General features: G+C 27.7%; 2 protein-coding genes and 2 non-coding genes across 4 annotated transcripts in view; all 4 read left to right on the top strand.

The window, feature by feature from the left end:
- The first annotated feature begins 42 nt into the window (after nt 1-42).
- On the top strand, nt 43-6895 carry LOC112601109. Its single transcript, XM_025348543.1, has 4 exons — nt 43-160; nt 303-531; nt 3472-3785; nt 6615-6895. Exons 2-4 carry the CDS (start codon nt 307-309, stop codon nt 6757-6759), a joined length of 684 nt encoding a protein of 227 aa, XP_025204328.1. The 5' UTR covers nt 43-160; nt 303-306; the 3' UTR covers nt 6760-6895.
- On the top strand, nt 4078-4196 carry LOC112601139. The gene has a single exon (XR_003115033.1). It is a non-coding gene; the product is annotated as a 5S ribosomal RNA (ribosomal RNA).
- An 869-nt stretch (nt 6896-7764) lies between the features above and the next one.
- Nucleotides 7765-7886, top strand: LOC112601140. The gene has a single exon (XR_003115034.1). It is a non-coding gene; the product is annotated as a 5S ribosomal RNA (ribosomal RNA).
- A 3697-nt stretch (nt 7887-11583) lies between these two features.
- Nucleotides 11584-27687, top strand: part of LOC112601030 (mucin-5AC-like) — a 51819-nt gene continuing 35715 nt past the window's right edge. The window contains exon 1 of the mRNA XM_025348424.1: nt 11584-11916. The gene's annotated coding sequence lies outside the window, so the exon portion shown is untranslated. The remainder of the gene's footprint in view (nt 11917-27687) is intronic.

The following is a 27687-nucleotide window of genomic DNA, read 5'->3' as shown; positions in this document are numbered from 1 at the left end:
CGGACGTTCGGTCGTCTGGACCCGTCATTTATAGCACCGAAGACTATCCTTCAACATAACGCCGTGGCACTATTGATATTTTTGATTTACTATCGTCTGTCCACAAGAATTACGTTCGTCGAAATAATAATATATAGTAACTGCAAGTTTAATCGTTCAGGTGAGTGTCGACCGGACCACGTCGTCGTCAGTGACGTTTATCGATAAGTTTCTTTTTCAGGCGACCAGCTGTCCTTATGTTACTATTTTTATTCGATAATTAAATGTATACACATTTAAAAATTTTATTTTTTTTTAAAAAGAATCATGCAATCGACGAGAATCGCGTCCGTGTGCCTACTGTTGTTGGCGAGTCGAGCGGCAGGACACGCAATTGGCGAAAATCACGGTGCGGACTACGAACACTCGTCCGGAATCGGCGAAGACCGTAAGAGAGACACTTCGCATCAGTCGAGGGTTTTGGACATGGAGTCGATATTTGCGGGTTTTGCCAAGTCAATGATCAGCCGGACTGGAACTACCAGTAGTCAAGTACAAAATAACATATACATTAGGTTTTATATATTAATATTATTTTCTTGTAGAAAGATTTGAGAACAATTTTTTTTTTATTTTTTTTTTTAATGGGTTTTTAATTTGTCGCTTTTGGTAATAACGCGTGTGCAACGTATTATTATATTGTATATTTAGAACCAGCATTGTATAAATCCGGGTGTAAAAAAGAGGTCCACCGGTCAGGGTTTCTGCAAAATGTCTTCCCTGACCACCTTGTCCAGTCCCTGTCAGTTTTTCAAGATGGCCCTCGGATTATGCGATCTACCCGACATTTTGGCTAGTATTTCATTTATGTTTAAAACAAAACTTCAACACCCCTCTTTCCCGCCCAAAATCTTTTCAAGAATCTTATTTCTATGACTAAAATTGCATTTCGGTTTTTCTTTTACTTCAGTCTTCAATCAATTTAATAACCGTATATTTTTTTATCGTTCTTGACTCTTCCACATAAAAAAATGTTGTATCGACCACTACGATCATTTTCAACACACACACACACACACACACATACAAATAATAAAAATATACGTTTCTACATGTTATTATAATATTTAACTCAAGATGATATACACCGAATCCATCACAATGACACGATGTTTATGTAATACGAATTATATATTTTGTACACGGTGAAAATACGATTATATTTCTATATAATAGAAACCTATATTATGCCGGACGGCGAATTTTGTTCTTTGTCAACTCGTTTAACGTATGACAGTTCGCACTTTATTACTACAAATTATAACATTAAAAACATATTATTATGCCCAGTACAAACGCGAATTGTATATGAGGTATTAACTATACTATATACTATACCTGTTAACTACCTAAATGCTGTACAGTACAAAATAATAAGTAGGTACATAAACTCTTTTTTTTAACTCGAGATACTGTTTTGACATTTTCTGGGAAATGCTCTTTTTTAAATTCACGCTAATTTACATGGATAATAATATTATCCTATTGCTTATATATACGCCTTTATAAATGTTTATACGATTCATATAGCCGTATATAACGTATTATTCTTAATACAGTCTCGTCTGATGTTCTCAAACATCTTAAAATTTCATTTAGAGGTTTTGAATTAAACATATAGACAAGTGTTCAATGAAATCCCGTAAAATACTCAATTATGTTTTGTATTAATTATCTATAATAGGTTCTCAATACTTATCACTTAAATTAACTATCATCATTTACATAATTTATTTATTATATGAATATTTTATTTCCTAAAATACATCTGTATACTCTGTATTGGAAATTATTAGAGTCCTACTTCAGATACTATATCATAAAGTTATAATTTAATTTAATTTTGATTGTATATTTTCTGAAGTCTAAATGGTCTGAATCTGTAATTATCATTTGACCATCAAATACTAAATAGTTATATCTTTTCAAATAAAAACTGTATTAAATAACAATTTAAGTAACCATAAAATGTTTTTCATCTAATTCAATGGTTTTTTTTTTATTGTTAACCATTTTACAACGTTTCCACTCTGAAAATTACTTTAGTCTATGAAAAATGAAAATCGCACTGACCAGTTGAGAGGGGGCGTATAATTATTTATTCCCTGCGATCTTACCTTACAATTTTGGACGGTCATGGAACGTTGAGCCAAATTAAAATTGTATTATTCCGTGATAGGTATGTACCTATTTGGTATGTACCATTTCGGTATTTAAATAAAGCCAAATACACATATCATCTAAAACTAATGTATTTTATATTTATTCGAAAAAAAATTAAAAACATACTGAATCAATTTATATGATACCAACATACAGACATATAAATCCACGTTCATTATAACTTTAATTAAAAATCAGTAATTAACGCAAAACATTATGCACTATCATTATTGTTATTGCTCTAAATTATTCTAAACATTATACATAATATATATACACACTTTAATATGTCTACATAGAATTATACAACTATATTAGTCTGATAAAAAAATACTTTCAATTCCAATTGAAATATCCTAAATTGATATATCTATTTTTAACTGATAAATTATTAAACACTTTTGTTTTTATAACTCTCACAACCACAGGATCTGACATTTTTTGTTACTAATTCTCTATGAATACATCTAAGGCGTCGTTTTCTATGTGATGAACGATAACTTTCTTAACAGTGCTTACTTGACTTGATCTTTATACCATGATGATATTTTAAATACTGTATACCTATTTTTATAAACATTATATGCTAACATCTATTATATAACTATGTATATTAAATAATTTACATCACTTTCTCATCTATGGATATTCCTATTGTTTACATTATATATTATTATAACACAAAGTGATTTATCAAGCATGCTTACTTCTAATTTATCTTTTATTTAAATTACGATATTTTGGAATTTTTAAGTATGTAGCTATATATACTTATATAATGACAATTTTTTAATCACTAATAGATTTTTTTTGCCGAGTAGGAGTGATAAATAATACTAAACAAACATTTTTTTACAAATAATTAATGCTCTTAAGTACTCAGTAGTTACTCTTTCAAGTTTCGATTTTGATGGCTACATAATAACTTCTAAAAATAATCATCTCTTAATAAATAATAATTTACAAAATCTGAGACGTTATTAATAAAAAAACTCAATTTTATTACCACAATAGTATTCTTTAAATCGCACAATTAGTTAATTTAAAAATATGGTCTTGTAAGTACTTATTTATACTTAAAAGTCCTAAAGAAAAAAATGTAAATAAATACATAAATGCAAAGGAAAAAATGACTGTCAGTAACATGTTTGATAAATCATCCTGTATACCTTCGTCCATCACACCCCTCGACGACTGCACTGCCTTACTCGACGGTATGCAAACGACCATCGATTATTATACAGTGTCCGTCGTCATCTGTTTGTCTAGATGCTCAGCCTAAACATGTCGAACATAGTACTGATGCTGGTCCTCAAGGGACTGATCTGGGGAGCGTCATACATGCAAGGGCACAGTGACAAAGGCCGGAAGGACGGTCCGGATGCGGTGACCTTGAGCGGGAGCGGACTTTTGCAGGACATGGTCAACGAGACGGATTTGCTATTGTTCCTTGGATATTTGGTGGCCGATGAGTCAGGTCGTTACGATTGCCTGAATCGCGTGGCGTGTGAGCAACCGGCTAGAGCGGAAGGTTACCTGAAGAGCGCCGAAATAGTTTGGAAAACAGCGAAGTTATTGGATGCGTAAGACTTTGACTAAACATATATATATTTTTTTATATGCGAGATACGATTATTATTAATTATAGATAGTTTTTTTTTTGTTGGGCGAGAGGCAAGATAAAATTTCCGCTGTTTAAATATTTTCTAATAATTATAAGTTATAATTAATAACTGTACTTTATCATAGATATCCCAACTTTTGTTAATAATCTACATAAGAAATATGATTAACAATATATATAACTCTTTAATAAGTATTTCTGTATATCTAATATTTTTTTATTTATTAATAAGTTAAAATTATCAGTTATTCGCCAACGACCATACCACGTTGAATACACCAGTTCTCGTCCGATCACTGAAGTTAAGCAACGTCGGGCGTAGTTAGTACTTGGATGGGTGACCGCTTGGGAACACTACGTGCCGTTGGCATTGTTTATTAATTTTTTTAAACGGATTTATAATAACAATAAAAAAATTATTTAATAACTTATTATTTATAATTTAACATAATATTTTACGCAAGTTTATCATTAATTATTATTGTCAATATACACTTATATTTAAAAACAAACAGAACTATTACATAAACATTATAATCAAGTGTTTTAAAGAATTTCCACACTCTCTAAAACTTTAGAAATGTCAATTATTAATGACAAAATAATATATTTGTTCAAAAATAGTAAAAATAAGTATCATACAGTGATTCCTAGACCGACTAATTTAATACGTTTTTTAAATCCTGATTCCGAATATAAAATTATTATACATAGTGATTTTTTATAAGGATAAACATATTTTTATGCTTAAATTGTGCATTCATTTAAATTTAGATTTTCATAATTAATAATTAGACTAATGGCTATTAAAAAAAAATAAATACTTTTTACATTATTTAAAGACCAAGTAACTATAGTTGAACAAGGTTTATTTTATTATTTCTTACGGATATTTACTAAACCATCTGTACATAAATATTCCATATACTTATAGGTACTAGTAGTATTAAAATGTACTATATTAGTTTTTATAAAAATATATTCTAAATACTAGATTGAACGATTTTTTTTTTTTGCCCATTTATGCTATAGTTTAATAACAAAATGTGCGAATTTTACAAAACATAATGTTTCAAATTATATTTATGCGACTTAATAAATCATAATTTTAATTTTATGTTATTGAATTTTGATTTGGAGAATTAATCTAACAGTATTAGATATCATGTAAATTAATAATCAACATTTAGGTATTTAAAATATTTATAAATAAAAATACAATGAAAACAAATGAAAATTGATAATATGACGATAAAATATTATAACATAATCGTCGGGCGTAGTTAGTACTTGGATGGGTGATTGCTTGGGAACACTGTGTGGCGACTGACGTTGGTGTATTCTTTTATTTATCTTAATAAAATAATAATAACTTACATTTTAAAACAAAGCTCTAACAAAAATAACATAAAAGATTTTTTCAAATATATAGTTTATTTTATTAATCAAGTAAAAAACGTTGAAAGTTTACTTTTTATGGCTTATAGAAAGGTTGCAGGAAACTAGAAGAGGAAATAATTCTTACAATAGTTATTTATCATGTACTAATTATATTAGGCTGCACATAAATTATATTCCGATACATAAAAATCGATAAGAAGGTACACGAATTGTGTTCGGCTTTATCTAAATGACTACACGAGTTGCGTCCGATTTTATCCATACGACAATTTCATAATTATATTTTTTTCCCAGTTCTATTTCAAATGGTAAGGTAACTTTTAAGTAGATTATACTTTTAATTTGTATACGGGAAGGAAAATTATGTTTTTGCGTCTTATAATTTTTTAATACTACTTTAATTTTTATACCTACTTCTAATTGCAAAACAACGACAAAAAAAAACCATGTTTTTAACCTACCGATAGTTATAATGTGCTTTAGACAGTCTTGAGTCTGTAGGAAAATTATGTTTTTACGTTGGGACGTAACTCGTGTACTCGATAAATATCACTGGGATGCAATTCATGTACTCGATAAATATTGTCGGGAAGCAATTCGTGCATATTATTGTTATTCATAAATCATTATTCTAATTACTACTTATTATTTGAATTACAAATATTGATTAGGCAGTTTTTTTATTATTTTTATTATTTTATTCGTTCAATATGATTGATAAGAATAGTGGTTAAATCATTCCAACAAGAATAATATAAAAATATTTTCATTGAATATTTTACAATATTAAATGACATAAAAATTTTAGTTTAATTAATGCCAATATAAAAGCCGCATACTTTTGAAAATACCATAACAGAAGTTGTAATATGTTGATATGTAATAGGTCTCTAGCAATCGTAAAATAAATGCATAGAAATGATGTCCCATTACTTCCATGATTATATAATTGATGTATAAAAGTTAGTATATTACATTATCACTCTCTCTCTTCATTTCATTTGTCTTTGTACTGTTTATTCATTTGCATAATAAATGCAAACTGCGAACTATTGACAATTACTTGTATCGGTTGTATTTGTAACATATTTAAGTTGTTTTCCTATAATTTTTATAGTATAATATTATATGCATGCACAACTGCAGAGTAGTATATAAAAATTGAACGTTATTGATATTAGAAAATGAAAAACGAAATATTTAAAGTAATATTAAACACGCCGACGACTATATTGTTACTATTACGGAATCACCGTACAGTAATTACTATAACAGCTTGATTGAGAATAATATTATATTATACAATGTTTTGAAGTATAAAACACATGCGAGAATATTTGATTGAATATATCATATATTATTATTAACAATATGGTATTGATTGTAGTGTGGTGCCGGTAGATGCGAAATACGAACGAATGTTGATCGAGTTGCAAGAAGCCATTGAAGATGGTAGAGCGGACGGAGATTGTCAAGCCAAATACAAATGCTCCGAGCCGAACAACAACGAAGATAACTTTAACCTGATTTAATATGTATATTATTATAGTTTTTTTTTATGTTTAAGATATGTTTTGCCAAATTTAAGTCTGATCAACGAGAACGCAGTGAGCAATCATTTTATGTATTGAATTATTATTGAATATTTTAATCACGCAATAACGCAGATAAAATAATTGTAGTAAATAACATTTTTTTTTTTCAAAAATATTTCATTTTTATATCCAATTTACCTATAATAATCGTATTTATATATTACTTTTGCTAGTTGATGAACAATGACCTCATTTAAAATAAAAATGTTATTATATCTGCACGTTAATTTCTATCGTAGACCATAACGATTAATGTATACCGACTATTGTATCTGTATCATTTTCATTAATTGGATTCATCATCTGACCTATATCCGAATTACTATACCTGAAATAGAGATTATTGTTTTATATATATACCTATATAATATATATTTTATAAATATTACTTACTTGTATATTGTGATGTAGAATTTTGTTGTTAACATTAAATAATGGTTTGTTAAGTACTATTTTATTTTTTTCGTCGGCTACCTCTATTTCTGCAAATGCGAAATTATTTTCATGACAAAACAGCTTGCAAATATTATGTATTATTGACCGGTGGAATTTAGTTTCAGATTGAGTTATTGCCAAGGGTACACGTCCTCGGATGTCAGATCCCAAACATATATTGGTAGTCATTATTCATGTGTTCTTTTTTCAGTGAAGGATACTATAATATGTTATAATATAAACTATAAAGAAAAAGGAAAAGAAAATTATAATACTATGTTATAATTATGTGAAAATAGTAGGATGTATCACTATCATTTAATAGATTGTGTTTTCGATCATTGTCAGTCTAAAAAAAATTTTAAGGCGTTTAAATGAATAAAAAAAATATATGAATATTATATATCTTTATATTTAGTGATTTATAATACATATTATATGAGTAATTAAAAAAAAAAATCTGTTTTATAACTGCATTTAATAACATCAAATAATACTGCCTACTTCGCCAACGACCATACCACGTTGAATACACCAGTTCTCGTCCGATCACTGAAGTTAAGCAACGTCGGGCGTAGTTAGTAGTACTTGGATGGGTGACCGCTTGGGAACACTACGTGCCGTTGGCATTTTTTTTGCTTAAAATTCTAATATTAATAATAACAATATTAATTCACATATCATATATCATGAATTCTTTTTATTTCTGTAGCATAGTTGTTTTTATTTTGTAATATTATGTAATTACTAATTACATAGATATCCATAGCATATTATTGTATTATATAATCATATTTATTAGCTATACTTATCATGATACAAAAAATAGTACTTTACAACTTTTTTATTTTCGGCATAAATAAATAATAATACTTTTCTACCATGTCCAAAAAATAAAAAATATTTATGGATCTAAAATAGTTTTTAAATTAGGTTTTACTCTGTGAAATGAAGGTACAATTATACAATGTACTTATTATCTACATAGAAGTATAGAATCGAGAAAAAAAATACGTAATCTTTTAATTAGAAATAAATGTAAATAAAGCTATACATTTTCAGATTTTCTTCGTAGACTTTGTATAAGTCTATATTGTAACCAACTTTTCTTGGGACATTTTCTATGGTAATTAGTTATGCTATATAATATTATAGTGTCATTTTATTTTATTTTGTATTACTCGTACTTTTCAAATTATAATTGTTCGTCGATGAAACCAATGCACCATTATGGCCTATGGGTATGCCAATGTATGTTTTCTATTATTGTGTACGTTGGTGTGGATAATGGACCTATGTACAGATTATATAAATAAATAATAAAACATTGTAGTCTGAAATATACAGTGTACAAATACTTACATATTTTTAGACGTAGATATCTACCTATATTAGTGTGTATAATAATATTTATCAACGCGGATTCAATTTTATATTTACAATGATATATGAATCATAATATTACACGTACTATACGTCTATACTATATATATATATATATATATATATATATATAATGTATTGATGCTGATTTCTTCTGAAAAGATTTTAATCGAATACCAACGTTTTCTCTAAACGCACGCTTATTATTATTGTTATTATTGTACCGTATCGTAAATCATTATATCGGTGCAGTATACCTACGTATATTATATACGGGTATATAGTGTATACCTCTGTATAGCGCGCAATAAACGACGATACGGCATCGGTGTATGTCCGGAACTCCGTACAGAATATCATTACACACACTATTGACTATCATTTACCTACATTATGAAAACCCCTGTGGCGTTGCAGTCACCACGTATGCCTCTGGAAAATTACATTATTTAAATATCGCAGCGCGTGGACGTGTCTGCGAAGAAGTCCAGTGCCGCGTAAGAGCTGCAACTTTACCACAAGTGCACGCGTCTCGTTTTTTACTCAGACGATTCTCTGCGGGCTCCTCGACAATACGCAAAAGTACATTAAATTATTATATTCGCGAAGTGTACACAATAAATTCTCTTAAACGTACATGTTATGCATCGCTGTTGTCGTTATATCGTGCACGTGATACTAAAATAACGCCAACGTGTATGATGTATAATACGACGTAACATCCACAATCTCTAATTGCGCACACACGACTCGAAGATGCCGTTCACAATAGAACAATTACGGCAACGGGCAAAGGTATAGAAAACTCGCTGTTTATGCCCTGTTAGAACCTTTAAGAGTTGTTCGAAATGAATTACTCAAATGTTTACGGTTCACTGCTTATAAAATGTTAATATTATTTGCCACTCTTATTTTTTGTACTTCCCAAAACCAAGACACACGAAAAGACATTTATGCAAATCATATCTGATTTATCTGAATGCAGCAAACTTGACATAAAATTTTCACAAAAACGGTTTTTGCTGATATTGAGAAGGCGATTCATTTAGCTCTTTTAAAAGTTTCGCCTTCTATTAGTTTAAAAGGATGTTGACTTTACTTGACTCCAAAGTTGGTGACAAAAAATATAGACATAAATACAAATTGGCTTGTAGTGAGTATAAAGAAGATACCGAAATCGCTAAATATTTTAAAATATTTTTTTGGTTTACCATTTTTGAATTCGAACGATGCGATCACTCACAGTTTTACAAATAACTTAATGACTATGTATAACCGTGTTTGTATTATGCAAATTAAAGTCAAAGACGTGCAATCGTCTATTTTTGTTTATTCGTAAATTGTAATGATGGATTATTTAACTACAACTTAAAGTTTTAATCAACATCGTTATTATTAATATCAGTTAGTACCTAATCCAACAAAAATAAAACAAAAATAAAGTTACTGCTTAATACATATATATATTTATAAGACCACCCGATACTATGGTAATTGATTTAAATGTATTTTGTGATTGAGAGTTTTCAAAATGTCAAAAGATATTATTATGTTGTATCTTTCTCTTAAGTGTTTTCTAACTTCACTAGTAAAAGGTCCGAATATTGGAATTTTAAGCATCAAAAGTAAATGTGAAATATTTCTAGGCATTAGAGAAACAGTCAAAATTTTTCAAATTATAAAGCCAGTAAAAAATATAATCGTGGAAATGGATGAAAATGATAAGAAAGTTGACTGCTGTAGATCAAAGCAACGACATGATTGATTTAATAATAAAAATTAATATGTGTTTACCTGATAATTTATTAGAGTTACATTTTTTACAAATTATGAATGATGGTTTTTTTTTTAAATTTGTGTTCTCTCTTCCTTATTCGATAAAACTCTAGGAACACCACAGTTTGTCGCACAAGCGTCTTAATATAATATATTGATGTTTTACTTATCGGATATTTAATTTGGCTTGTTGACTTAAGTGCACATAGCTCGTAAAATACCTGGCCCGAGTCTACAGGTTACATAATATAACGTGGCTGTTGGACGCAGAATAATCGTATATATAAATATAATATAAATTATTAAAACGAGAAGACGAAGAGAGATTTTAATTTTCGCATCTCCTGTGTATAAAATTAAATTATCTCTCGTCATCGCACATTCGTATACAATTCTTATAAACGTATGCATACATAGATAATGTTGTATTTATTTATCATCGCATTTCGTGGACGGTGGTGAATAGAAGTGCGTCGATGACTGCGTATATATTATATTATGCCTTTATATACGATATTATATTGTACGTACATAATATATAATATATTTATAATGAAAATAAATGTATACCTTATCGTCGTGCAGCGTTCGATATTTTAATAGACGTCTTCGGTTCAAATTAAAAGAGAAGAAAAAAAAGAATCTTTGTGATGTCGGTGCACAGTGGTTACGGCGCGTTATCGCGGTAAGAGGGGTCTCCCTGTACGGGCGGCTGCGACAGCGGCGGTGGTACCCATTCTCGTGGTGGTGGCGCGCGGCGCATGCACTGTTGTCGGAATCGTGTCCGATGTGTCGATGGTCGCGTTCCATTATTATTCGACTTAACACATCGCAAACACGACTCGTGTTGGTTTTTATTATTAATTCTGTTACATTCTGTCTTTTATCACTATTGTTATTATATTTATTCTTGTTTCGAGACGCATTTTCTCCTCGTTTTATGCGCGTGTAATATATACGTACGCGCGTATCACTGACGCCGCTGTTGAGCCCGTCAATCGACGCGACCACGTCTCCGACCGATCGATTCGTTTCGATAATATCATAAAAATAATAATAATTAATATATAAATACATTTAAAATAATATCGTGGGTGTTAAGACGTCGGTTTGCGCCGCGCGGTTGAGTGCCGCGTGTGGCTATATATTATTATCCATTTATACATATCGTATTCACAACGGTCCAAACGTCCGTTTGGTCTTTGTGCCTTTAAAAGTTTTCTGCGTGTGTGTGTGTGTGTGTTTTTTTTTACCGACCAGTGACGACGACAAGTGTCACGAGTATATTATAGTTCGGCGCAACTGTTGAGACTCACCAGTGCCGAGCAGCGATCGACGAATATCACTGTGTTTGGACATACAACTGATGTATTCTATTAATAATTGTTGTACAATACATTAATATGAATACTTTGCGCACGACAAGCTTGTAATATTGCAGTTTTTACTGCTCGAAACCTTCGACACTACGAATCAAAGCTCTGCAACCTACGTCATCAGGTAAGATATAATTGTTTTTCATTACTCATATACGTACGTATTATGGTTTTTCGTATTCAATGAACCGCAGTGCGTATTATAACCTCGTACGCATCCTGATGACGAGATAATAATTGATTTCGAATCGTCGTGTTCTCAATTTCGTCATGTAAAACATGATTTGTACGTAATTTTTGAATTTTTTTGATTAAAAAGTGTTTTTAAAAAGAAATTATATTAGACATACATTTAATGCTGATTTAAAATCAAAACAGTTTTAACAATGATATTCAGACTTCTTAGTTCCTATTTAGGCACTATCATTACTAAGAGTATACGTATGTTATTATATATACTTTAATAATATATATTATTATTTAAACATAGATCTTCCCCATAAATCTGTTCAAAACAAGCATTTCACAGTGGTTATTGGATTCTCCTGGCGAATTAATAATGTTATAAGTATAAGATTATATTAATTTTAATCAATATAAAATAATTTAATTTAATTTAATTTTAATCGCGTAACTGTTTTTAAATAATTTGATTGAGAACACCTCTTATACAAGTCTTCTCAAAAGGGCCCCTAAGTATTCATAAATATACAAAATAAAAATAAATTATAGATACATAATCTAAAATAGTTGTAAAGTTCTTTATTTTTATAAGACGTATCTTTATGTTGAAAATACATCAATATTGTTTTTGGGACTTTGAGTAAAGTATTTACTATAATTAGAAATTTATAGTTATCAAGCAATTTTTAATTATTTTTTGACGATGATACTCATATTATTATTATAATTACAAGCAAATTAGTTTTATAAGTACTCATATTTACAAATACCATAACGTCCATAACTCAAACGTAATCATTTTAAAAGTTTAAATACAATATTGAATAATATAAAATGAATTACTCTAGTTGTTAAACTTGTATGTATAGTAAAAGGTAAAATAAAAGAAATAAATTGATATAAATTTTCAGTTTATTTCTAATTTGTCTTGAACGATAATATTTATTTTTTTAATATTGCTATTAACAATATTTTCACTGCCTTATTAATATAAATCTAATTTTTTACATCATTTAATTAATCGGTACAATATTTAAATGTAGCAAAATTGTTCGAAATGCACGTTTTGATCAAAATGTATTGTTATCTTTAAAACGGTTGTATATTTTGCTCGCTAAGTCGATGTACGACATTTAAAAAATACAATCTTGTAATCGAGAAATAGAAAAAATTTGCAACGTTAAACAATGAGGAATAATCAACTCGTATATAGCTGATTAAATAACATGTAGTTCTGCGCATGCAGGATGTAAAAAGTAACACAAAGAACTTAAATAACGATTAGTTGCGAATATCGTAGATTCGTGCAAAAAATAAAAATGTATATATGTATATACAAAAATAATCGTAGATTTTGCGCAGAGATAATATCAGTTGACCGGAAACGGATATAGCCGAGAACAATACGCGGAGAAAAGTAATAACCACCTTGAAAATCCCGAGTACCCGCAGAAGCTATATAGCTAAAATAATGCTATACGCTTAGAATATGTAGAGCATATGGGCGAATAATAATATTTCGCATGGTACTAATATAATAAGATATTGTATAGAATATACGCAGTGCGAAACTTTCGCACCGATTCGCGATTTTTATATTGCATACGCGCATTATATACTTATACTTAAAACCATAGTATATTAAAACCGTATTCGCAGCTGTATGATGATAGGCACACGGTATACACACCGCAACCGAATTCGCAACATTAATCTGTACGTGTGTGAACATAATATCATAACATACGAGCACATGTGTCTGTGTATAGGGTACCTATCTAATTCTATAACAAACACGCTTATTCACTCTCCAGGAAGGTTTCTATTAAACGAAACACGTATACTTTTATTATGGACTCCTCAAGTAAATTATTATTGTTAAACATATACCTATAACCGAAAACAAATTCTTACCGTTTTATTCTTAGCCGACGCCGCTGTCTATTGTATTCTACAATTTCTAACGCGAATTTACTATTATTTGTCGATTTTTAGCGTTCGTGACCGTTTCGTTATCGGCATAATATACAAACACATTATACATCATGTCCTTGTCTCGTGCAGGACGGTTCCATTAATATTTGATCGTGTCGAAAACGAAGATCGCGTCGGTGGACTAGGATACGCTTGGAACCGAATTTATATATATATATATGGATATAATTTAGATCCATAACTACTCTAGTGTCTAGTTTAGTCCATATTAGACGTGATATCTTAAACTTAAATACGTTGTAAATAGAATCGGTTTACTATTGTTCATTGATTGGAATCCAGAGAAATCAGTACGATTTCAATTCAACGTTTTCATAGAGTTGTAAGTTTGTAACTCAAAAACATTTTTTAATTCACATATTATATCCGCATATTATTATATATACTAATATGACCAAGATGTGCATCAACTGGTGACGAAATGAATGTAATACCTATATTTTTTAACTAGATTCGAACTACTCCCTAACCTTTGCTAAAATCTAAGAATAATCTTCAAAATTTTAGTAAAAATCGGTCTTGTAGTGTTTGAGTGTGTAAGCTGCAAACATACATTTCATTTGTTTGTAATATGTCTATAAATTATATAAAATTTACTTTTATTTGAGTGACCATTAGCTACTATTCTATAGACAAACAACAAAATATTCGATTTCTGTGAGCCAAAACAAAATTCCCGCGTGAGCCACCTTAAAACTATATATATATATATATATATGGTTTGAAACGAAGCTATGAACACTCCTCGAATCTTATGGAATATATGAGCAAAATTTAGTGCTAATTGGTTGTTTAGTAGTTTCCAAGTTTTTAAGTTTAAATAATATATTATATTAATTTTTATAGACAGATACACATGTCATGTATATAAAATATTGTTTAATATAATACCTACATATTATTATGTCTAATAAAAGATTATAAATTTAGACCTCTCATAGATAAGTATCTAAGCGATTTTATGTTTAGTATCTTACTAATACGTATATCATATATGTTCCTATTATCATTGTATGTTAGAACAATTTACATTTTTTAATGGGGTTAGGACGTTAAACATATGGTATGATTTCAATGTCCAGAGAAAGTAAATCAACTTTTTTAAATCTCACAACTGAACTAAAAACCAAGTGTTCTGATTAGTGAAAATGTATTTAAGAATAAAAACATTTTCACGGCTAAATAAAACTTTCGATACAATATATATATATACGTATCATGTTATAATAGTAGACAAATAATAATTGATGTTTGAATCTCTAAATAGTTTAATATATTATATTCTATTTATAACATTAGTGCTTTAATTAAAGTATACATCTTTTATTATTTTTTTTGATATAGATATTATTAAACCAAGTGTTATTGTATAATATATTATCTATTTATTGAACTAAATAATATAGTTAAACTTTTGAATACTGAATATTCTACGTCACTGAAATTTTGTCCACGGAAGAAGGTTCAGTTAGTAGTTTTTTACTAAAAAAACTTTACTTATATGGATACACCCATTACGGAAAATTTCAATGTGTACCTATTTCATATTTTATTATTTTTTTTACAAAAAGGTATGTAAATTTTAAAATTTATATTGTTAAAACTCTGTCCTTTTATATGACTCCAATTGAGATATTTTTGATTTCATCTAGAATAAGATATTAAAAAACAAATTGTTTTAACGTAAAACCAAAAATTATAATTTATAATTTATAGTAAGTTATTTTAACATTTAAGAACTCATAATAATTAATTATAATTATATTTTAATGTAATGTTAAGTTCAGTATAGTTCTACTATAGAAATATTGGATGTTGGAAAAATAAAGAATATTATTATTATGATCTATTTTAAATCGTAATAGAAATATCACGTATGTATATTATTTTAAAATGACAACTTATATACGATAAATCTATTAAAGTTATACTGCAAGCTAACCGTTTAAAATGTATTAATATAGGGATTTTAAATTAATTAATATAACATGTAGGTATATTATATCCACATTGATGGAAATGAATAATTCAATTTTTTAAATATTTACTTCATAACTTATCTCTATATAAACGTATTATTTTAAGTCTTTAAGTCACGAAAACAAAAATAATATAAATTTTATGAATTATAATAACTGTAAAGCGCTCAAATACTAAAGTAGGTATTTTTTCCAGAAAGATTTTTATTAAAAACAGAGTTGTTGATAGATACTACCAGAGATACAGTCATATATATTATACATGCACCTATTTATAGTTGTGCTTGAAAAACACATAAGTTACTTAAAGTATACGCGTTTGAATATATATTGAATAATAATAATATAATGACATATATTATATTATGTTAGTCGACAGAGGCGCATCATAGTTTTCGCGCCTAGAAGACTTTAACGACCGGACGCGTCGGCTAAACGACTGAGTGAATGTTAGGCGATTTAATCGTATATGACTTTGAATTCGGTTTTGTGTGACAAGTGGCGGACCTAGAACAAAAAAAGTTAAAAAAAATAAAAACGTTGTCCCATCTTAGCATATATTATATTTTATATTATGTACTTCCCTTTAAATGTAATATAATATGTATATATACTACAGGTATAGGTACATTATAAGATGGCGTTTTCTTTCGATATAAATTTTATTTTTTATTATTTATTTACTGCTATTGCTCACTTTTTTCCGCCGTATTTTCACTCATTATGTTGTTCAACACAACAGACGTATATATGCGGTACGGATCGTGACAATAGATGCGCTCGAGTTGCACGGTTCGCCGCGGATTTATAATAAATCAAACGGAGTTAGAACGCGGCACACAAATGATACTTGTCATGTCTGCGTGTGGAAACATGAAAATTATTACGATATATTATACAAAATATTACCAATATATATATATATATATGTGTGTGTGTGTGTGTGTGTGTGTGTGTGTGTGTGTGTGTGTGTGTGTATTATGGACTGGGAAAATATTATTTCGATACAGACACATATCGACATCACTTGTTACACGTTAATATATATATATTATCATATGGTCGTGTACATCATGACGTGTGTGTAATATACACAATATATTATAATATAAATATGCAATAAATTTACCCACAATACTGTATAGATGCACAGTTCGTACAATATTAGAAAAATATAAATGTTTTCGTTGTTATTGGCGGTGAAGAGTTTTCCGTTGGTCTTATTTGTTTTTTATTTTCCTAGTAAAAATAATAGTCTGAAAAAAAATAATATATTATTTAGCCTCTTTTTTTTTCTGATCTTTATGTGTTATCCGTTATCGCTTACTAGTATTTTTATTATATATAAATAATAATAATTCATTTGTTTTTTTCATTCATAAAAAAACAATTTTAATCATCATCATCTAAATATTTGGTCCACTAACAATAGTAATAGGGTCATTTCTATTCCTATTACATGTAGAATAATAAAATAAAATCCATTTATTACACTTTTTATTTTATCACCTGCTAATATAATTTTTTTTATAAGTGCAATAATAATAATATAATATATTTATTAAAAAAATCACATTTATAGCATTCATAGTTAATTATATATTATTTATATGGATATATGTACCAAGCCACCAAGATTTAGTGTGGTAATAATTATATATGCGTCTCCTGCAACTTCCATACAATAGAATTAAATATTGTTTTTGCTTGTAATACATGTTTTACAATGATTTGTAAGTTTAATAATTATATGCTTTCTAAATATTTGTTTTACTACTAGCTTTTTATAACTATTATTTGATTTTTGATTTTAATTATTTGAAACCTATATATTTACATGAAAGAACACATGCGTATATTTTATTGTGTTATATTATCTAGGCTTTGTTTTTTATAAATTTACATAATTTATTCTGATTGTTGTAAATATATATTGGAAATTCTCAGGTTAAATTAAAATTAAAAAACTTCTTATAAAAGTCGTATTTTAAAGTAAAATTTTAATTTTGCTTTATTATGTTATTTCATTTTAAAAAGTACACTAATTAATATTTTTATAAATACTAGAATTACTGTTATGTATAATATAATATTATATATATTTATAAATGTTTGTTACTTATTTATATAATACAATTATTTTATAAACTTTTAGGAGTAATTATTTGAATCATAATTGGAATGAGGTATATACATTTATAAATTATACAGCTTTTTTGATCACAATAGTTGCTTGAATATTTTCAAATCTAAAAATGTATCAGTATTACTATTTAACGACTTTGCATTAAACTATGAATATATATAATTTCGTTCTTTCATAATATATTACCCCTAAGTAATGGATGAATTATTGATTTATAAAAATATACTCTAATTAATTTGTACTTATGTGTTTGTGTATAATATATAAATCATTATAATGTATATAAAATATATTATGTGAAAATCTTATTTTAACTATTTTAAGTATTTAATAAGAACATAAATTATTTATTTGTACCTATAGTAAACCACCGTATGTAGTGGCTCACTTTATATATTTTTTAAATTTGTGTAGTTTTCGTATATTATATTTTTTAACTATATCACCACTTACAATATTAATTTGAAGTAGAACTATTTTCAAAGTTCTTTTTAGAAAAAAAATAGAATTTTTACGGTTTCTAATAATATTGTAAGAACTATCCATTTATAATTTTGAACACTTATACATTTTTGGGATATTTATTAGGTGAAATTTTCACAAATCCTGTAAATAAATTAATGATGTTTATCAATATATTTATTTTAAATATAAACTTCTTAAATTACCTTTTGTAAATGAAGCAATATAAAAATGTCTTATTGTGAACCTCCAGTGCAGAAAATAACCATAGACATTTTCGTAATATTTTAAAAGAAAATCCTAGAAAACATTTTTTCAAAACAATAGCTTCATTGCCATTGTTTTAATACCTAGCTATAATTTAGTGGTTAAGCGAACACAGTTCAACTATTTCGACGTCGCATAACTAGCTTTACATTTTTAATAAACTAACGTTTTTAGTGACGACTTAAATTTTAATTCTTCTGAATTAATTAAATTTTTTATGTTCGCACTGTTTTCGTTGTTAATGTTTCCACTTAAAAATATCACCAAATTAAATTTTTGTTAACCTACTAGTTATACATGTTTTATAAAATTAAAAACTTATTAGTATACGATGAAAATGTAAATATATATATCTATAAAATATATAAATATATCATAGTAAAAATACTTTTACTTAAATTTAAAATTAAAAATATAATAATAGGCTGATATTTTTGACACAGGATTTGGGTATTGCTCACAAGTAATTATTTGTGTACATAAGTTAACCACAACTTCCATAAGTAAATTATTTGTGTATATAGGCCAACCACAACTTCCATAGGTAAATTATGTGATTTAATAATAAGGTCAACTTTAACCAATAACAGTGTTATACTTGTATAAAAATTATCCTCTAACCAGTGACCTTCGACAAATAGAACGATGTAATGATGATACATGACCTTAATGAGCTGAGATATTATTATGGATATTATTTTAATGTAATATTTTTACGTGACCCTGTGACATCAATAATTGAAATATTCGATTGAAAATGGATTTACGAACATACCGAAAGGTGACAAAAACCTAAAAATGCAATACACATTTATTTAGAAAAATTAAAGTTCTAATTGTCCTTAAAGTAATTACTACTACATGTCTACATTTGATCACTTAGAACTGATATTACGCCAATTTTACTTTTAATAAAAGTAATAGTCAAATTGTAACGTCAAAATGTTATAAATATATTCCTCCGTGTTCGTAAGTTTTTCTCCAAATAATTGTTTGAATAATTATTTATGTGTTCATTGAAGCGCGTATAATATAATATACTGTGTATACGAGCTGCATTGGCAAATATCGTAGCTTATCAAATTAATAATTGTACGCAAATTGATGTGTTCAAGTTGTCATGCGGAAGGCGTCAACAAGCTATTTAACTATTATGTTTTTATATAAATATAGGGAATTATGTTTTAATTGTACTCGTTTTATGAGAGAGAAAACACGTGTACTATAGCTTTCAATACATTTTAGTTAATTATACTTTCACATTAAAGATAATGGTTTTAATTTTAATCAAGATAATGTTTTTAATATAAGTATAAATTATTTATTTACGTACTATATAAAACATTTTTAAGCTAAAAATCAAATTGAAACTGCAGAAATTCCATTTTTTTTTTTTTTTTTAAGAAATTTACCTTAAAACTATTTGCTATATTATCGCATGTATCTATTATTTAATACAATATTTTATGATAAATAATTATACAAAGAATTAGTAGGTTATTAACGTATTAATGAAACTATATTCAAAAATATATATTTTAATATTTTAATTTTTGTTCATTAAAATGTATGCAACATAGTGTGCAGTGTATTCTCTAAACGGAAATCAATAAAATTATTTCATTATCTCACAAGATTTTCTTTTAATAGAAACTTATCAAAAATTTATTATGAGAAAATTGTATTTACTGTTCATGTGTGTATTGTATATAAAAATGTATTTATTACTTGTGTGTATTTCAAAAGAAATGATTTCTCTATAATTAATATAAATGCATGTGATTATTTTGAACATTATTTAAAGAATAATTTTTAATTTAATTGGTCACTTCAGACAAAACTCAATTTTAACATAATAATAAAGTCGAAGAAGCACACACGTTTATATTAATGGGATAATATTTTTTCGAAAATGATGTTTCGAAAGATCAGTGCCGTGGGAAAGTTGAACAGATATTCAAAAAGTAATTTGATCTACTAGCGTTTAATATACGCATATAAAACATACGTGCAACTGAACACAATTTTACACTTGTATATCTGAATGTATCATTTTTGTTAAGTCGTCGTTAATGAGTATAACACTTTCCAACGGCATTGACCGAGTATAATTTTGTTTAAACAATTCGTTACTGGAAAAGCAATATCAATAAGAAAACAATTGCTGAGTGGAGTGAATTAATTATCGAAACGTGTTACGCGTTCAATCGAACGTGCATCTTTGTATAAAATAATATAAGGTATAACACGGACATACTGGACAGACCGAGGGAAATGGCGCAGTGTGCGTATTTTTCATTCAAAGCATTATTAATTATAGCTGCACTGGACTATACAACAATGTATGGGTTAACCCGATGATCGTGTAGCAACCGATGGGGAGGGTTACATTCGACAATTAATATTATAAAACAATATAATATTGTGTTTCAGTATATGAATTACGATCGTGCTGATCTACATTCGATGAAATTTGATGCCACCGGCAGAAGTTATGAGTACTTGTATCCGAAGTGTCTTGTCAACCGAATACGAAGACTTCATTCCGCGCCGTAACGAATTTATTTATTATTAGTTATTACTAGTGGCACATTTAAGCTTTACATATGCCTCAGGGCAACATATTCTTACTGGTGCCTCACCTCTCCCCAACCACAATAAAAAAGAATTGATATTACACTCCTATAACTATTAACTTATTGTAAGTTAATACAAGTAATTTTGATGATATTTTGTGGAGAACAAATAATAATACATTAAAACTAATATTCTAAAGTTAAAACCATTGACTACAATACTGTGTATTATTGAAAAGTTAAAAAATGCAACTATATTTAATATAAAGGATAGTTTCTAAAAAGAAATTGCATGAGTTATTTTTTATTTTTAAATGAATGTGTGAGGGTGAAAATTATAAAACCCTACTTATCAATAAAGTAATTGGGAAATTGATATTAACAACTTCTTGATATAATGTAATTTGTATTAATTTTTTTTTTTTTAAGTTTTTATAGAAATTATAAGTTTGACATGCGTCGCCTCATAGATTTCTTTAAAAAATATTTTAAATTTTTATTTCTGTCAGAGAAAAAAAAAATACCTGAAATTATAAATTGACGCAGAATGTGTTAATTTTTAATTTTTTTTTTTATGTCAAAATATACACATCTTTATTTTATAGTTTCTATAAAGTCATATTTATTACCCGACATTGTTTTTTCTAAATTTAAACAGCGAAAATGATTTAGTCAAATACTACATGTTATACAGCTGCGGACTCCGACCGGCTCGGGAAGAATATTATGAACAAGATAAATCCGGTGCAGCGTCGTAAAAAAAATTGTACGTATAAACTGCAAAGGGATAAGTCGGAACTTATGTAAACTAATTTATTGATTTACAGTTCAAGCGATGCATAACATTTGTTTTCCGTATTCTATGTAAATTATTAGCAAAACATATTATGTAGACGCATAGAACGCGTTTTGTAGAAAAAATGTATCACGATAAAAGCGAAAATCAAAATAAAAACAAACGCTCTTACAACTATATACATTCGTACACTTAAATTATTGTAATAGTTTATCACTCTCGGTGTACGTGTACAAATCACGTTTAATTCATGCACAATTCGCATCACGCAGACGTCACGATAAAGATGCACCGGAAAAGCGAGGGAAATCTATAGGAGTTATAAGATCTCATGCGCGTTGATTATGCACGCAATCACCGTAAACGCGATGTGTATACCTTACCCTTTGTATTTGTTTTATTTCTAAATTTTTTTTTCGTTTTTTTAATTGCCAGTAGTTTTTTGCGCGTTTTGTTTTACTATACGGTTCCGGTACGATCTGGGTTGGACGCAATTATAAATATGTTATATTGTTGTTATTCCGCGATGAACTACTTGTGCGAAGCTGTATTAATTGGTCTGACGACGCCGCCGCGCCACCGCGACATGTCAGGTGCTCATCCTCGAGTGACATATTCGTCGCCATCGTTCAACTTAATTCGACCAAGACGCACGCAAATTCCGTGTAGATAGTAGATACCAGCTCATTAAAATACATATCACAAAATAATTAGTATATTGTCGTTATCGTTGTCGTTGAAAGCGAGACACGTTTAGTCATGTAGCCTCAAGAACAGCAGTTTAAAATTAATGAAAATAAACAATATTAACGTAGCACATACTTATACCGATCTCCGGAGTTTTCGTGATGTTCAGATGGAGTTACGACGCACCGCACACGTCCTCGTTTACACGTGTCTCGTTACATGGGTGTCTCGAAAATCGTTAAGATTCCAAATGGAATTAATCAATTTTCGGCCGATAACAACCAATCGGTATACAATGCCGAATTTAAACATGCACATGCCTACTCGAGTAGTTTCGTTTAAAATTTATCATTTACTATCAATCAGATTACACATAGTTATTAGGCAGTCGAAAGTGAGTACCAAATCGAATTCAATGTTACATTAATATTCATTTACGTATTTTTTTTTCGATTTCAACGAAACCAATAAATATGTACAATTATTTGTAATGCATTAGAATGAAAGACGTGCGTGAAGTTGACCCCTACACAATTGACATAACCGATTTATTTTTATTTTATTTTATTTCTAAGCATCTTAAAAACACGATTTGCAAATATTGTTATTGATTCTGGTGGAAATTATTAACATTGCAGGAAATGAGGCAGGGTTGGATTGGATGCTGTGGATCTCATTGGCGATTGACTTAAAAAAGCTTTATCGACAGTAGTTGATTTGTTTCACCAAATATGGCTATAATTAAATATGGTTTATAATAATGTTAATAATGTTTAAGAAAATACATTATATAATATGAATTGAAAAAAAAGGTTTAATAGTTTTTCTAAATTAATTAATTTTGATATTATTACAATGCCACTATGCCATAAATTTAAACGGATAATAAACTAATAATAGACGTATAAAAAAAGACATTATAAAATATAAAAAAAAATAGCGTTAAAGAAATAACTACTCTATAATGTCTGAATTAATTATTATTGTATTTTAAAAAAGAATATTTAATTTTTGGATAATTTTTTAAACATAAAATATTATTTTTTTATCATTTAAATATTTTATAAATTTAATTTTATAATTGAACAGCTCTTTTTTTGAATTATTATATTTATAAAAGAATCTTTGTATAAAACATTTTGTATTTTATGTACATATTTTCAAAGTATCTACTATAAAATACAACTACCGATATAAGTTATTGAAATACTGCCCATTTTTGAAAAGGTTGGTATTGGTTAAAAATGTACATTATTTTAATTAGATAAATAAATAAATATAATTAGACACTTCAAATTTCTTTTCTCGTATTAATTTAAAAATCCCTTAATTTGATAACACGTGGTTACTATTCATTTTATATTCCTGTTTATATCACACACTACTAATGAACCACTTGTAAGAATGTTCAAGATCGCCAACACTGAACTGTCTCACTCCTCTCATTCAAATTTATCGGAGCTGATAACTAAATTGTCATGAAGATATTTTTTCCTTATGATCCTATCAAATATTTACTAAGTATACTGGCGTAATATACTGCTGTGTACTTTACTATAAATCAATTGTTCATGTTTTATAATAAAAAATTATGATATTTTGATTCATAATGAAGGCCCCACACAGGCACACAGAATAAAAGGCTATTGTCACTCCGACCTTGGATAATTATGGCACCAACTTCACGCTCAAAAAGTAAAACATTGTCTAATAAAATTCTCGCCACTCAGTGGTATCCACGCTTCGTGGAAACCCCCCGTCAATCATACGGTGCTTACATTCATTATTTTATTTAAATGTCCATAAATAATATACACTTAATAGTAGGTATTTAGTTTGCATATAGCCACGTTAATTTTTTTGTATAAGATGGGAAATTTAGTTTTTTATCACAAAATATAAGAAAAAAAATAATACATTTCATTATAACTAATTATGTTAATAATCGCACAAAATCTAGAATTTTGAATACATCATAATTATTTTAATAACTAATACATATTTGGTTTAAAAATGAATCGGTTTGCTAATTTATAAAGCTAGTTTTTTTTTTTAATTTACTGTTACGTTTACCTCTCTAACGACTCAACATATTATTATTTAAATTTACTTTTAATAATAATTTAAACAATATGATTATAATATTATGATAATGAAGATTATTTTAATGATCATGAAATTTAATTTAATTTGACTGATACTAGACATGTATAATTAAATTAAACACACGCATATAAATTTATTAGAAAATAAACATTAGCTAATAAGTTAACTACAAATAAAAAATAATACATTTAAAATATAAATAAGATATAAATAAATATAATAATAATGTTATATTATGTAATATTCATTTAATGATTCAAAAGTTCTATTGTTTTTTCAAAGTAATGGTCATATTGTTACATTTTCGCTATTTTTATGAAATATTTATATTTTATTTATTATATCATTTAGATTTTTCAAATAAATATTGTTTAAAACTCTTATTATTTTTGAAATATTGTAAGTAATAAATTAAGATGTTTACAAACTACTATTTAATAGGTAGCTATTGTACAATATTAAAAGGCATGTAAACGAACATTCAATCGTATAACGTTTACTAGTAAAAATTAGCTCATATATTTTAGTATTAAATCTCAAGTAGAGCTTGTCAAGGTAATTGAACGCTGTCAACCGATAAATCAGTATTTTTGTTATAAGGGTAAACCAATTGACAGTTATCAATATTTTATATGACGAATACATAGAATGCAATTTAAATCATTAGTCATTACTCATTTTTATGTCGTAATGTTCTTTAATTTTCGTTAGATTATTACTTAATATTATTAAGTGTTTAATTTTTAATTGTCGGATACTTAGACGTTAATGTCTCGCTCGTTAGATACTATACTATCAATATTATTCATTGGTATCTGCACCGTCATTTCATACATTTTTCAATAAGGACCGGACTTCTGGGTTGTGTAGTTTTGGGGTTGTTAGACTTTTGTTATCAAGATTTCATTGAATTTATTCAGTATTCTGAATGTAGAGATCTTCCTTTACTGTAGTTATTCTCGGTGGAGTTATTTTTCACCAAATGCAATATAAACGACATTCGATTATCTTAAAAAATAAAACGAATAACTATACCTGTTAAACGTCAACACTGGATCTTAAAACGTTTCGGCGTTGTAGAAGAAAGAATACAATTTTTCAAGAAATTGTTTAAATATAATTAGTAATTACAAGCTATTAAAGTGTATTAAATACGATAGGTGTTATTATTATTATTTCTGTAAACATGTATTTGTGTGTGAGATTGTTAGGTACACTAAAAACGATGTCCATATGAATTTAACATTACGAACCGACCACGACGGATAGGATAGTATTCAATTAACCGATAGGTATATACCCAGTGGACAAACCCCGCGGCAGACAGTATAGAGGAGGTGTTCAATGACGACGATGATAATAATAATGGCGATGATGATGATGATGATGATAATGATAATTATGATGATGATGATGATGATAATGATAGAGATAGTGTTCATTAACACGATCGACGTTTGTAATTAGATCCGAAACGACCGACTTGTTGGCGACGTTTTTGTTGTTGGTAGGTAGGTATAGGAGGTATGCCTATTGTCGTAACGTGGACACGGTTCCGTTGCCCCGACCCATGCTGCCACTGTTTAAGTAATCAAAAATGAAATCTCCCACATGATGACAATTTGTTATCATGTTTCGCCTTTGGTATGTGGTGACGTTAACAGAAGTCCATTTCATTATCCACGTTGAGCGTTTAATTTCGATTTTCTCTCAACAAATACGCACACACAATATATTAATTAGCCCAAGCTACTAAAATATAACTAAAACTATAATTAAACTCATTCATTTATCTGACCTGTTATAATATGATATGAATATAAAATAGATAATACAATATAATATAGTATATATAAAGTGATTTTAATCAGATACCTATTCAAGTTTAATATCATAATCATAGTTAAATTACGCAATTATTTCCGAATTAAATGATAAGTAGATGATTTTAGAAACTTTTAAGAATATTTTCTACATATATTTTGTTACATTAAAATCGAAGTTAGATAACGAACAGTTACCGAGTTAGCTTAAATTTATGTATTTATATACATTTCATGTATTTCCTTAAGGTTAAAACTGTTAAGAAAACAATCCAAATTTCTAATCGAATTATTTTTTGAAAAATTTTTAAGAACCAATATATTTAATTTATATTACACTTATAAACTTTACTATAAAATACACGTTAAGTCGTTAAGTAAAATATTATATAGGTAGTATGTAATAATTTTTATTATATATAAAACTCAACATTACTGAATTCTGTTTTACTTGAGTCGGTTTATTATTGTTTAGAATAAAACATAAAATTAATGTTTTTCAATAATATTTATAATTTGAATTGAAAGTTTTTTTTTGTTTTTATAGGTATCTTAAAAAAATTAAAAATCTAAAAATAATACTAGTACTTTATAAAATATTCTTAAACGTTTAAAAAATCAAGAGACACAATAATTTATGTATAAAAATACGGGACTCGCAGTGTTGAATTTTAGATTTCGAGTGTAACTCATCAATGAATAAATAATGTAATAGATATGTTAAATTTGAATTTATAATTTTTTTTTATTTTTTTTTTTTAGGAAGTTCTGTGGATCAATTTAATTCTAAGGATATTTAATAAAATATGATTTTACTGATATTTTTTTCTATTATATAGTAATAAGGTAGGTTGAACTGATTTGTGCCAAAAAAT

Source organism: Melanaphis sacchari, unplaced genomic scaffold, assembly GCF_002803265.2.
Source record: "Melanaphis sacchari strain LSU unplaced genomic scaffold, SCAv2.0 Contig74_pilon_pilon, whole genome shotgun sequence".
NCBI classification, from domain to species: domain Eukaryota; kingdom Metazoa; phylum Arthropoda; class Insecta; order Hemiptera; family Aphididae; genus Melanaphis; species Melanaphis sacchari.
Note: the sequence above shows the minus strand (reverse complement) of the source record. Positions and strands in the feature narration are given on the sequence as shown.